General features: G+C 32.7%; 1 protein-coding gene across 1 annotated transcript in view; it reads right to left on the bottom strand.

Annotated features, from left to right (window-relative positions):
- The window catches only part of LOC114328845 (obg-like ATPase 1), a 286,804-nt gene that overhangs the window by 205,921 nt on the left and 65,002 nt on the right, over window positions 1-15,881 (bottom strand). The window contains exon 3 of the mRNA XM_050645847.1: window positions 10,293-10,349. Within this exon, the coding sequence (XP_050501804.1) occupies window positions 10,293-10,349 (57 nt within the window). The remainder of the gene's footprint in view (window positions 1-10,292; window positions 10,350-15,881) is intronic.

The following is a 15,881-nucleotide window of genomic DNA, read 5'->3' as shown; positions in this document are numbered from 1 at the left end:
GCCCCCGGAATGTGGGGGCCCCGGGCAGCTGCCCAGCCTGCCACCCCTTGAATCCGGCCCTGATCATCAGGGGCATTTCGTCAAAACAGAAAGATATCCCAGCAAAATGTAGATAACATTTGTATGGCAAGAACGTAATTCAAAGAGTTTCACAACTAATAAATATCATTAAACACACACTGGACGAAGGACAAACCGATCAAAGATTAATTAAAATTTGCCGGCTACTACATCTTGGCAAGAAAAATTGTTCTTACATTTGTTCTTAAATTTTTCTTGCCAAGAGGTAGTAGCCGGCAAATTTTAATTTATTTTTGATCTGTTTGTCCTTCGTCCAGTGTGTGTTTAATGTTATTTATTAGTTGCAAAATTCTTTAAATTACGTTCTTGCCATATAAATGTTATCTACATTTTGCTGGGATATCTTCCTGTTTTGACGAAATGCCCCTGATGATGCTAAGTTAGCGAAAGTATACTTGGGCAAGATTTGATTAAACTATATGCTCGAAATCTGCCCTTTATCCCTATAAATTATCTTAATGTTTATATTACTGAATAAATAATTTAGTAACTTTTCGAATGAGGTATCGCACGGCCCATATTCTCATTTAAAAAAAATAGTCGATTATGTCATCACGCCCAGATGAATGACGGCACTAGTATGATATATATTATGTCAAAAAATCATAATTTAAAAATCGAATAACTTTTGTATTTTACATTTTTTTCTAATTCTGCAAATAAAGCAGTTTACAGGGGGGGGGGTCATCCTGTAGTGAATCATAGTGAATAACCCTGTACACAGAAGATTTTCTAGAAATCTTTTATAAAACAAGTTTTACAACAAAATATATTTTTGGCGGGGTATGGCATACTGCGGTATGCCATACATGCATGTCAGTGGTTAAGGGTTAAACATTTGACCATAGCTCTGAAGATGGCTTTGTAAACCGAAATCGCTCAGGTGGGAATTTCTAATTTTATACAAAACAATAGTTATTTATGATATAAGTGTTAAAAGTACACGTTTAAGGCACGCATGTGAAAGCAGAGTGCCTTCAAAAAGTACTTTTTAACACGCATAGCATACAATATTTTTTCTACAAACGTAATTACAGGACAATATCTACAAAAACTTTTACTTGAACGTGACTGACATTCCATTTTTATATTTTTTTGACATTACATCAAAATTGTCTATACGGTCAATAGTCCAGAGAAATAAGATTTTTCTCGTGACACATCCCCCTCCAGGCCGAAACCAAATTTTTTGAGTAGTGTGGACATCTATATTAATAACCTATAATATGTTTCCTGCAGCCGATTTTGATGATATAGATAGCTATAAACAAATGAAGATCAAAAAACGCTAAATTTTCGCTTTTTTCGTCTATTACTAAAAAGTGAAGCATTTTAAACAAATTTGAGAGTAGGAAACTGATAAATCATATAAAAAACTTCAATATGGCGTTCACTGTATATGTCTGTCCTTATTTGTTGCTTAGAAAATTGCAAAATAAATCATAAATTTTGAGATTTTATAAATGTTCATAACTTATGTAAAAATTAAGTTAGAACTTTCTTATTACACAAAATGCTGAGACTTCTGGTGCTTAAATTATATTCTAAATTTCAAAGCAATTGGTCAAATAGTTTAAAAGTTATTTAATTTGTTTATCCCAAATTATTTTTTTTTGCAACACTATAAGTCAGAAAACGATGAGGTTACAGTAATACTTCGCACAGTTTATGAAAGAAGAAGATTTATACTATTAACTTAATTTAAAAAAAAAATGACAAAAAATAATTATAAATAGTGTAAAATTATTTTGCAAGATCATGTCGATTTTTTGCTTATAAACAATTAGAATAACTTTTTAACCGTTACCCGTAGAAAAATTATTTTTCCATATTTAGAAAGACTAAATTTTTATACATATTCAGAAAGAAAAACAATTGTCCTAGGCAATTAGGGACGAAGTTAGCCCTCTTCCTTTTTTAATTCACAGCAGCTTTGTTTATAACAATTAAGAAATAAAATTAGCCGCATTTGAAAGAACATATTTCAAAGTTTTAACATACCAAGTATACAAAAGATTTGCTTTCAAGGAAATCGTCCACAAAGCTTAAAAATGTGGCCCTTAAAATCGGCCAGCGTTGAAACTTAGGATAGCGATTACTTGGGAGCTGTTAACTGTATCTCTGGTTCTCGATTATTTATTTCGTTGTTTCTTTTTTTAATTTGTATGTACTTTTTACGTACATTACGAATATGCGTTATTTAAATAAACTAATTGTTATATACAACATCAAATTTGTTTAAACAATTTATTTTCAATTTCTTTAATAATATTTGATGTAACTTTTATTGTAAAACGTACATATTAGTTATACAGGGCGTAACAAAAATACAGGTCATAAATTAAATCACATATTCTGGGACTAAAATAGATCGATTGGTCCTAACTTACCTTAATACAAATGTGCACATAAAAAAAGTTATAGCCCTTTGAAGTTACAAAATGAAAATCGATTTTTCCAATATATCGAAAACTATTAGAGATTTTTTATTGAAAATGGACATGTATCATTCTTATGACAGGAACATCTTAAAGAAAAATTATAGTGAAATTTTTGCATCCCATAAAAATTTTATGGGGTTTTTGTTCCCTTAAATCCCCCAAAATTTTGTGTACAACCCAATTAAATTATTATTGTGGTACCATTAGTTAAACTCTCTGTTTTTAAAACTTTTTTGCCTCTTAGTATTTTTTCGATAAGGCAGTTTTTATCGAGTTGCGGCTTTTTTTTAATATGTTTACATAAAAATGTTATGGGGGTTTGTTCCTTTACACCCCTCAAATGTTTGTGTACGTTCCAATTGAACTATTACTGCGGTACCATTAGTTAAACACAATATTTCTAAAACTTTTTTTGTCTCTTAGTATTTTTTCGATAAGGCACCTTTTATCAAGATGTGGCTTCTTTTTTAATATGGTTCAAAATATGCCTAAAAATGTAAATTATAAATAATAAATTTTCATACGATTACCAAGTCTTCATAATCGTACTTAACCATATTATACAAATATGTGGTGGATTTGACGAATATTTAAAATATCTCAATAAAAACTGACTTTTCGAAAAAGTACTAAGAGGCAAAAAATTTTAAAAACCTTGTGTTTAACTAATAGTACTACATTAATAATTTAATTGGAACGAACACAAAAGTTTGGGGGAGTTTAAAGGAACAAAACCCCCATAAAATTTTTATGGGGTGTCAAAATTTTACTATAATTTTTTTGTAAGATGCTCCTGCCATAAAAATACCACATGTCTATTTTCAATAAAAAATCTCTTCTATATATTGGACAAAATTGATTTTCATTTTGTAAATTCAAAGGGCTGTAACTTTTTTTATGTGCATATTTATACTAAGGTAAGTTAGGTTCAATTGAACTATTTTTGGTCCCAGAATATGCTATTAAATTTATGACCTGTATTTTTGTTACACCCTGTAATTATTATGTTACTAATCCTATTCAACTATTCCTAAATCTAAAATTGGCTTATAATATTAAATTGAAACTAAAAAATCTCAAATAAACTAGGATTTATTTCTTGATAAAAATGCTACTAGATAAACGAAAAATGAAATGTAACAAAATTAGAGAGAGGATAAAAAGAACAAAATTATTTTCAGAAATTTTCTACAATATTGTAATAATTGTATCTTACAACATTGAAAGTTATAATTTTAAGATTGCAAAAAAACAAAAATTAAGATATTTCATGTATTTTGGTATGACAGCAAGACTATTAAAATAAAATTAAAGGAGGTGTATCTAGGAATACTTGTATTTTTATGAAAAACGTAACAATTATCAGTTACCCATTTATTATAAGTTTTTGTAAAGTCAAGTGCAATATGATCCACTCCTATAATTGCCAACAAAGTCATCCTAAAAATATCGTAAAAGAATTTCCAAAAATTGTTTACACAATTTACATAGTTAATTAAAAAACCACTTTAAACAAAAAACATATCCGTAACGTACGCAAAGAGTACATACAGATTAAAAAAGGAACTCCAAAATAGATAATAGAGAAAGATTGAGGTTTTGATAATCGAAGTCCATAAACTATTTATATCTCTGTACTAACAAGTACTCGGTGCAACCAGTTTTGCAAGAGTTTATTTTTATTTTAATAAAATATCTGATATAAAGAAGATCTGTTGATCGGATCGGCACTAACGGTTCTTAGCTTACTATCCAACCCCAATCAATTACGTTTATCTCTTTTTTGGTGGTTCTGTAACTTCAGTTTTTCATTCATCTAATAGATGTTTACTAAAAAAATAAAACCTAGTTTATTTGAGATTTTCTGATTTCCATAGACCAATACTATTTTTAGAAACCATCGAATGGGATAATTTGATTTTTCATACTTTAATTAAAATATTACTAAGTTTAATAAAAACTATGTATTATTATATTATTTATAGATATGTATGTTTTGTGATTAAAATTACTTCAAATTTTATTAAAAAAAATTGAAAAAAAAATGTTTAAACAAATTTGATGGTGTATATAACAATTAATTTATTTAAATAATGCATACTCGTACTGTACGCAAAAAGTACATACAAATTCTTATTTGTAATTCAGTAATTGTATTGTACAAAAGTACATTCTTTTTTAATTAAATTATTAGTATGAATCTTCTTCTTTCATAAACTATCCAAAGTATTACTGTAACTTCATCATTTTCTGACTTATAGTGTTACAAAAAAAATTAATTTGGGATAAACAAATTAAATAACTTTTAAACTATTTGACCAATTACTATGAAATTTAGTGTATAATTTAAGCACCAGAAGTATCAGCAATCCGTGTAATAAGAAGATTCTAAGTTCATTTTTACATAAGTTATGAATATTTATAAAAACTCAAAATTTATGAATTATTTTGCAATTTTCTAAGCAACCAATAAGGATAGACATATTCAGCGGAAGCCTTATTGAAGTTTTTTATATGGTTTATGAGTTTCTTACTTCCAAATTTGTTTAAAATGCTTAGCCATTTGGCAATAAACGAAAAAAGCGAAAAGTTACCGTTTTTTTATCTTCAATTGTTTATAACTATGTATATCATCAAAATCGGCTGCAGGAAACATATAGGTGATTATTATAGATGTCCACACTACTCAAAAAATTTGTTTTCGGCCTGGAGGGGGTTGTGTCACCAACAGGCTATTTTTTTTCCTTATTTCTCTGAACTACAATACGAACTGCAGTGCCTTAAAAATATTTTAAAGCACAAGTGCCTTAAAAATATTTTAAAGCACAAGTGCCTTAAAGTAGCATTTTTAACGCTCGTATGGAGTGCTAAAAATTGCATTTTTAACACGGTTGTAGAAAAAAATACTTTAAATTTTCCAGTCATTCTGTTGTCATAAGTGTGTACAAAAACATAGCAGTCTTTACAATTACATCCAGTAATGAATTGCGATTTGTACTGTGAATTCACCAAGAATTTTTCGATAATCCTGAAAACGAAACAAATTGACAGCCCGAGGGCAGCAGACGTTGTCTTAGACACAAATTACTAAATCGAAACAAATTATAGACCTAAAATCTCCGAGCTTACACCGCTCGCCCCAATTTGTCTCATACTGTACAATTTCTATCATTAGAGGACGTTTTATAGTTTGACCGTGGCTAAGTCTTTACACCGCCAATTAGGGTAAATGACAGCAGGTACATTTAATTCAGTATTATGGGTATTGGCTAGCACGTAGGTGGTTGTTACGTTATATAGTTTGGTGTTTTTTGCGTTGGCGACATAACTGCTTATTTTTCAATAACTCTGTGTGTTATTTTCTTGGAAAAATAGTCTTTGGTTGGTAATATCTGTAATCTATTTCAATACGTTATGAGCGAGCATCGCCAAATGACATTTTGAATCTGTGACTCAATTTGGAATTGAATAGTCATGTTTTAGTGTAATTTTAGTGCTGGTGATGAACAATAGGCATATTATTTACAATTGAAAATAACGTTGCCAACAGAGCATTGATTGAGCTATTTAAATAGGGAAAAATTGTTTTTTACTGTTTTTTGACACCCCAATCTATTTCGAAGTTTGGACTAAACTAATCCAAAAGAAATATCTCTCGAAAACTGCTGTCGCTGCATTCTCTGTTAACAATTGCTCACATAAGTCAACAAATTTTTGTTTTCCTGAAGGTCAATCGTTCTCATCTATAGTTAAGATTTCCACTACTCCAATGGCATTGCTTTTCGAAAATGTTCACCACAATTGGTAAAAATAGCGGATTTGTCTCACTAATAAACTGGTAGGATTGTCCTTTTGCATATTGTTAATCGTCTTCCAAAATGCTATGGTCTAATATGTTTGCTGCAGAAGAGCACCATCTAAAGCCATGTTTCTACGTCTGGAAAAATGTCTAACTTCTAGAGGTTGGTCTTTTAAAGCAGATTTAAAAGTACTCCATATTTCAATAGCAATTGAAATTGTTATTGTTGTTCTTTGCATGCGATCAAGTGCCACTGCAATTGGTGTCATGCGAGCTAATAAATCAACAGCATTCATTGTAACATGATTGTCGTTCATAATTTTTTTGATGTCACTGTCAATAGCTTCTCTCTTATCTTGGGAAAGTTGATCAAGGTCAAGGATACCTCTGTTATCAAAGGAGCATTTAATTGCATCATGCATGGTGTTCTACCTCACTTCTTGAAGCATTAAAAGTTTTTTCCCCGTGCTTTTTTTTATAAAGCGGCAAGAATATGATTATTTCTAAAGCATTTAATTGCTCTGATGACAGATTGAGTAATGCTAGAAGATCAAGATTTTGAGCTAATAAATTGAGGAAATGAACCGAACAGCCATATTGAAGGATATTGTATTCACGCTTTTTGTTTAAATTTGTAGCCGTATGTGAACTAATACAAATGTATCTACAGTGTTAACTAAAATAGATTCACCATTTGTAGTTACTATACTGCAGCAAACAATTGGTTCATTGTTAATATTGCTGTAATTTGTCTCGTAGGTACTGTACAATTTCTATTATTAGAGGACGTTTTACAGTTTGACCGTGGCTTAAGTCTTTACACCGCCAATTAGGGTAAATGACAGCAGGTACATTTAATTCAGTATTATGGGTATTGGCTAGCACGTAGGTGGTTGTTACGTTAAGGTAGAATTCCGCACCAAGCGACCGAGACAGGAGACCGCGACAGGCGACAGATAGGCGAGGTCTCCCCACGACTGCTCTCAATGCAATTATATCAGGGTAGTTCTGTAGCCCGCGACCGAGACCAGCGACCAACTATAGCCTATCGCGACCTATCTGTCGCCTGTCGCGGTCTCCTGTCTCGGTCGCTTGGTGCTGAATTCTACCTTTATATAGTTTGGTGCTTTTTGTGTTGGCGACATAACTGCTTATTTTTCAATAACTCTGTGTGTCATTTTCTTGGAAAAATAGTCTTTGGTTGGTAATATATGTAATCTATTTCAATACGCTGTGAGCTAGCATTACTAAATGACAATTTGAATTTTTGACCCAATTGCATTAGTGGTGTTTTGGTGTCATTTTAATGCTGGTGATGAACAATATGCATACTATTTACAATTGAAAATAAAACGAGAATTACAATAACTATAAAAATAAAAGAAAAAAGGTAAAAATATTAGCAACAGCATCAAAGAGAAAAATTCGGAGATAAAATGGAAGAAGAGAGCATGCGTACCCAAAAGCTGTTTTGAAGACGAAGACGTCAAATATGCAGCATTAAAGATAAAAATAGATAATTAATGACAGAAACAAAACACAGTAAAAGATGGAAACAGCACTTGGAAGAACTATTAACCGATATCAACTAAGACGACTTTAATGAATATCAAAATAATATATTGGAAGATAACACAGAAAACTCAACCAACGAGGGAGAACTAAAACCAATAAAAACGTCAAGATATGGAGAATCTCCTGGAGTGGATAGAATAAGAATAGAAAGTGTCACTCATACTACCCATATACAAAAGGTAATAGGCGAGAATGTAATAAATATCGAGGATTGACGTTGCTATGTACATGTATGAAACTCTTAGGGCCGGTTGTTCGAACGCTAATCAACAATGATCACTATCAAATAATTAATTACTGTCACCAACTGTCAATGTCAACTTTGTTTGGGTTGCTGAAAACATAATAATGGATTACAATTATGAAATTAGTTAATCAGTTATGTTAATAATTGTTATGTTAATTGATTAATTAATCTCATAATTATAATCAATTATGTTTTCAGCAACCCAATCAAAGTTGACATTGACAGTTGGTGACAATAATTAAATATTTGATAGTGATCATTGTTGATTAGCGTTCGAACAACTGGCCCTAAGAAAAAAAAATTAACAAACGATTAAGACAATAAATATAATCATTTCGTTGTGAACCGAAGCAAGAACCGTCCTACTTTAGTTAGTTTAGAGAGCGCCAAAAGCACTCTAACTAGTTGCAACTCTTGTTAGAGTTTCTTCAGAGAGCGCATATTTGATTCTCTCTGAACAACTAAAATTCAGGCCGCCAGCCTCGGTCCACAAACGAAAACGGGATGAATGCTGTGGCGGCACCTGTTAAATTTAAAATTTAAACTATTAAGAATAACAAATAAATTTTTTTAAATTTTTTACTATCAAACCAAATTTTTTCAAAACTGAGCACTTTGAACCGATGAAACTTACAGATCATATATAACGCAACTTGTGAAGCGGTCACGATTAATCTCATTTGGGATGCTAATTAGGGGGTGATTTTTACGATTTTTTTACTATAAAAAACTACACTCGGGTGCAAAATAATCGATCAATTGAAAATTTGGTCATTTTTGATGGCTCGAATTTCCTAAACCTGTTGTTCGATTTGAGTGATTTTTTTACCATGTTATAGCCTTATTCATTATCAATATCGCTGTAATAATATTGTTGCTAGACAGGTAAACTGTCATTGTATACCGGGTGTACGAATCAAACTGTGTTTTTTCTCAAAGTTCGCATCACCCTGTGGACTATTCTAGAGTTTATAAAATACTGAAATTAAAACCAACTATAGCCTCGGGTTTTCTTAACATTCTGTTTTTAGATTCATTCGCTTATGTTGGATAATAAAAAGTTAGGTACTTTAACAACTGGCCATGTTCGTCATCAGTACAGGGTGTTTCGAAATAAGTGCGGCAAACTTTAAGGGGTAATTTTACACATGAAATAATTACAGTTTGCTTTATAATCATATGTCTGCAAACGCTTCGTTTCCGAGATACGGGATGTTCAATTTTTTTTACAAACTGACAATTTATTTATTGCTTTAAAACCAGTTGAGATATGCAAATCAAATTTGGTGGGTTTTAAGACGTAGTTATTGCACATTTTTTGACATACAATTAAGAATTTAATATTCACCATTAGCGCGCAAACGGGTATTATGACCGATCATATTACCCGTATGCACGCCAATGGTGAATATAAAATTCTTAATTGTATGTCGAAAAATGTGCAATAACTACGCCTTAAAACCAACCAAATTTGATTTGCATATCTTAACTTGTATTAAAGCAATAAATACATTGTCAGTTTGTAAAAAAGAATTGAACATCCCGTATCTTGAAAACGAAGCGTTTGCGGACATATCATTATAAAGCAAACTGTCATTATTTTCTCATGTAAAATTACCCCTTAAAGTTTGTCGCACTTATTTATAAACACCCTGTACTGATGACGAACATGGCCAGTTGTTAAAGTACCTAACTTTTTTATTATCCAACATAAGCGAATGAATCTAAAAACAGAATGTTAAGAAAACCTGAGGCTATAGTTGGGTTTTAATTTCAAAATTTTATAAATGCTAGGATAGTCCACAGGGTGATGCGAACTTTGAGAAATAAACACAGTTTGATTCGTACACCCGGTATACAATGACAGCTTACCTGTCTAGCAACAATATTATTACAGCGATATTGTTAATGAATAAGGCTATAACATGGTAAAAAAATCACTTAAATCGGACAACAGTTTAGGAAATTCGAGACATCAAAAATGACCAAATTTTCAGTGGACCGATTTTTTTGCACCCGAGTGTATATACATTTGCCTAAGCAGACATGCCTATGTTGTAAACATCTCTTATAAAAATCTTAAAAATTTGAATATTTTATATTGAATTTTACATTGAATTTAAAAATAAGATACGGGAAAAGTACTTACCTAAGAGGTTTAAAATATTCACAAAGAAAATCGAATCTCTCGTCTGGAACTGGCACCCTACGTGCTGAAACAAGGTGAAAATAAGACCTCCATGTTCTCACTAGTAAGCGATTATCTATTGTTTATATGACTAGTAAAAACAGCAAAAGAAAAATTTTACTAGTAAATTTCAGCGATCTATTAGAACAAATCAAAAATCGGTGAAATGATATTACAAAAATGCATGACCAACAGAATTATTTATTTAGCGTATGGCTATATCACAGTTTTTGTATAAAAATAAAGATCACAATACATTATAAAAAAAATAATAATTAATTTTTATAAACGAAAATTTAGTTGATAAATATACTGAATCGAGTCATTGGTCGCCATTAAAAAATCGGACCAATTGCCACTGTACGATCTGATGGGGCATTCCTCCACAAAATGCTTAACCGTTTGTCTTTCAGCACCGCAATCGCAATTTGGACAAGGTATTTTTCCTCATCTAAAAAGTGAGTCAGAGCACCTACCACAGTTGGTTCTAATTCTATTTAGTGTCGCCCAGATCCGTCTTGGTTGATTGAAACCCTCTGGCTTGCTTGTAATACAACATGGCATATTTCGGATGTCAGGTGGAGCATTCTTATCCCAATCTTCTTGCCAACGGTTAGTTATTTTGAAATTCCTTTCAATTAGTATCCTTGCAGAATCCAGAGGGTTTTTTCTTGAACGAAGCCTACTTTTATGTCTCTGTCGTTAATACCAACGTGAGAGCGGAGCACAGGATCGGCGTTAATTTTTCTATACTCCCTGATAAGGGCATGTTCTCGATAATTTTTCTATACACCAACAGAAATATAATCTCTAAAGGATTACGCAAAACTCTAAATGTATCAGACCTAACCCACTACACGTAATAACAAGCAATTGGACTTCGTAAGTCCTAAGTTTTCACCCAACGTGACCGGAAGTCGACAAAAACTGGATGCAAACAGCACAAAACAGAAATTCATGGAAAATACTGAGGGAGACCTATATCCAGTAGTGGATAAATCCGGGTTGAATGATGACTGGAAGTAGAACCGGCAGTCGATATTTGAATTCTTCGTCTAACTTAGCGTCGATTGGAATATCATATTATACTATTTCTGCGACTGTGTCACTACCAGTTAGTACAATTTTTAAAGCCGAAGTGATATAAAAACCGGAAGTATATTAATTATTTTGTTCTTGTCTTGCTAAAACGAGTCGAATAATATATCGCTTGTACTATTTCGGCAACATTAAAACAGTATTTCCGGAACCAGAGATCCAAGGTAAAATTTCTCATATTCAAGGTGAGAATCTTTGGGTTATAAGCTCTCATTCGACATCCCATTTGTCATTATATCTGTTGTAATAAAGGTGGACAGACACACATGAATAATTCAAGGTTTTCACATTTTAATGAGCAAAAATGAGGCGAATGGGTTCTACTACTACTACTACTACTACTACTACTACTACTACTATCGGTTTACAGCGTTCTCCGACGCCTTCCGACTCTTAACCGCCATTCTTCTCTGTTTAACCATAGACCTGGAGTGATTTCTCTTTCCTCTAGTTCTTTTTCAATTCCCTCCCTCCAGCTTCTTCTCAGCCTTCCTCTTTTTCTTCTCCCTTGTGGTGTCCATGCCAAAATCTGCTTAGGGATCCTGTCATCTGGCATTCTCTGTACATGGCCGTACCATACTAGTTGTTTTGTTTTTATGTCATCAATTATTGTATGTGTGACTCTCATCATTTCTCGTATTCTCTCATTTGGTATCCGATCTCTTCTTGATTTCCCTGCTGCTCTTCTCCAGAAGTGCATTTCTGATACTAGTATCATTTTCTCCGTTCTTTGTTTCAGTGGCCAAACTTCACTGCCGTATGTGATTATACTTCTAAGTATGCTATTGTATATGAGCTGTTTGTTCGCTTTAGATATTGTCTGGTCCCACAGAATGCCGTTCATCATGGATATTGCTTTTCTACCCTGTATGTTTCTGTCTTTTATAGCAGCATCGAGTGTTCCATCTCGAGTTATCTTCATGCCCAGGTATTTGTATTCATCGCAGTGTTTAATTTCTACCCCAACGTCTAAGATAATGGACTGCTTTGTTCCTCCAATACACATGGCTTCAGTTTTCTTAATGTTGACTTCGAGACCCCATTTGTTATATTCTTCTATTAGCTTCCGCGTCATGTAACTCAAGTCGTCATGATCCTATTTGGTCATCAGCGAAACATAAAGTGTATAGTGTTGTGTCGTCATTGAGAGGGATTCCCATGTCATTACATTTTCTTTTCCACAGCTTGAGTGCTTGTTCCAGATAAATTTTAAAAAGGGTAGGCGCAATACAACAACCCTGCTTCAATCCTTTCGTGACCTTCGTATAGATATAATAACCTGTAGATAAGGCTAGCTATGGGCCGCTCTGTGCATCGAGGTGTAACGCTGATATCAAGGACGCCATTGGTCAATATTCATTTTGAGTGCTCTAGCCATCTTTGTCCGTCATATGAGCGGTATCGCTTAGTAAAAAGAGATAGATAGACCACCGATCGACTGCCGCGCGTTACGCTTTTTTGCTCAGTATGCCTTGTCTACGGTTAACATGTCTCTGGACCTTCGTGACTCGAATGGGTTCTACAGAACAGAAATGACCTTCAATAGACAAAGTTATGTATAGTACTACAGGCCAGCTTAGGACTGGGGCGGTCAGTTACCTGCAGCTGTAAAAAATGTACTAGTCTCAATAATTTCAAAATATTGCTTAAACAACATATCAAAAATTTATAGTGTACTTTCTTTTCTTTATATTGTATGTATGTTAGGTTTTTTCTATTTAAATAAAGATCTATCTATCTATCTGGGGTACATCAAAAGTATAGAAGCTCATAAGGGTAGCTTTTCTACCCAATCTTGATAAAACCGGACAGAAAAGGCTAAGTTCCTGAGGTATACCCATACACCAGGTATCTAACAGACTCATTATTATTTTGCTCAGTGGGGTGCTATTGTTTATGGAATTCCACACCTCCAACAATAGCATCCCACTGAGCTAAATATGAATGAGTCTCTTAGATATCTGGTACTACTTAAAACCTGATGTCATTTGTACTGAAGACTCCAGAAAAACAACTGAATATGCACATTAGAGATGGTGTATTGGTTGAAATACCACTGGACCTGTACAACCTGGTGTAGGGTCCTACAATTCTGTTGTGCGTAACATGAATGAAAGGAAGATGTACAATAAGCCAATGAGCTGAAGCAGGATCGGTTTATAAGAGACGATTTTCGAAAGAAAAAATTATAATTTGGTACTGTAGAAACAGTTCAATTTTCCTTTCAAAATTACTAGACATAGACTAGAAGCATGGGAGAAGAATGGGAGTGAACTCAGACATAACAGACTACATCGAACAGAAGAGATTAACCTGGTACGGACATGTCAGAAGAGCAGACCAAAATCGTTGGATAAACAGAATAACAGAGTGGAGCCCGACAGGAAGAAGGAAGAGAGGCAGACCCCGAAGATCCTTAAGAGATGAAGTGGATGAAGCAATGGAGAGAAGAAATCTACAGAGAAGGAAGGGGACTGGTAAGACAGAAAGAGCTGGAGAGAACAGTTGAGTAAAGAAATACAGTGAAAACTGTGGAAATCCTTAGTATATATAGACTAGTAGAAGCATCAATTAATACGGACAACGTTGTGGTTAAAGAATGAGATCGTCACTATAGTCGGTTCGCTAAACTCAGACACAATTGGCTGGTGATTTTAGTAGACAATTTTTTTGTTTTTGGCCAATTTTGCGAAAATTGGCAAAATTACTAACAATTTAGTAATTATTAACTATTTAGTAATTATTTTTTACGAAAAAAATACGAAGCAAGTTTTCAATCCTAATAGCAAATAATTAATATTGAAAAATATCAAAAATTACTAAAAGATTTTTAAATTGAAAACTTACTGGTACATCCCCATGTATACGCCTCCAAGACTTCTACAATTTGCAAGTCATATGGATGCTGCAGTAAAGACGATAGGGAAGGAATTCTAAACCTTGCAATTCAAATCCCCCGTCTGCAGCCGGCTAGGAACTGAAAGATGCACCATAGTTACTCTACTGAGTAATAAGAAAATAAAATAAAAATGTGTGTACCATTTTTATATATTCGGCTGCAATACGAAGGAAAAACAATCTTACTTTTTAATTAGAATAAGGAGTGCAGCCAGTCCCTTTAACTGCAGTTTTCTGCTCTTATTGGAGCGTCATCAGGAGAACAGTGCCTACGTTCCTTCTGATGACGCTCCAATAAGAGCAGAAAACTGCAGTTAAAGGGACTGGCTGCACTCCTTATTCTAATTAAAAAGTAAGATTGTTTTTCCTTCGTATTGCAGCCGAATATATAAAAATGGTACACACATTTTTATTTTAATTATTTTTTTTTTGCCAATTTGATCAAATTGGCAAAATTACTTACTAAAATCACTAGCCAGTTGTGCCTGAGTTTAGCGAACCGACTATAATAGGTATTTGGCGATACCGTGACATTATGTTCTTGTTGGACCCAACAAAAGCAGATGAATAAAATTACATTTTAAATATAGGCTAGATCTTCCATGGAGATATACTCGTACATTTTGTGATATGTTACTTTATTTTTACATTCATTTTGTGTGGCCTGCTAAACCTAGCCAATTCCCAAATCCCGAGGCAAGTCGATTTTTATTTTGAAATTATGGTTTTTTGGCATATATAACTACTATCATACTAGTGGCGTCACCTATTTGGGCGTAATGACGTAATAGATATTTTTTTAAATGAGAATATTGGTCGTGTGCTAGCTCATTTGAAAGGTTATTCAATTCTATATTCAGTAATATAAACCTTAATATAATTATTTATACAGAGTACCAAAAAAATTGAAATTAAAATAATTAACATAAAAAGAAGAATGTATGTAATTTATTTAATTCAAAATACATTTTTCCGTTAAACAAATGATTATTTGACAAATAAACGTTACTTTTCGCTTCTATTAAATGTTTAAACTGCCAAGAGGCAGGTGGGTGGCAGCTTAAACATTTAATTTAAGCGAAAAGCAATGTTTATTTTTTAAATAACCATCTTTTTATGTTTTCTGACAGCAGTAGAAGGTATTTTGAAATAGATAAATTACATACATTCTTCTTTTTGTGTCATTTAATTTAATTTAAAAAAAATTGTACACCCTGTATAATAATTATGCTAACGTTTATATTACTACATATATAGATAATTGAATAACCTTTCAAATGAGCTAGCACACGACCCCTATTCTCATTTAAAATAATCATCGATTACGTCGTCACGCCCAGATGAATGACGTCACTAGTATGCTATATATGCCAAAAAATCATAATTTAAAAATAAAATCGACCTCATTCGGAATTTTTCTTAAATTCGCCAGATAACGAAATAACCAATTTATTCCAAACATTTGCACCATACTGTATGTATTTCTGAACAAATTATCCATTTTTTATCCATTTCTCTAAATAACAAATAAAATATTTTATTCAGGTTTTATTA

The sequence above is a fragment of the Diabrotica virgifera genome, chromosome 3 (assembly GCF_917563875.1).
Source record: "Diabrotica virgifera virgifera chromosome 3, PGI_DIABVI_V3a".
NCBI lineage: Eukaryota > Metazoa > Arthropoda > Insecta > Coleoptera > Chrysomelidae > Diabrotica > Diabrotica virgifera.
The sequence above is the reverse complement of the archived record's forward strand: the minus strand, read 5'-3'. Positions and strand labels throughout refer to the sequence as shown.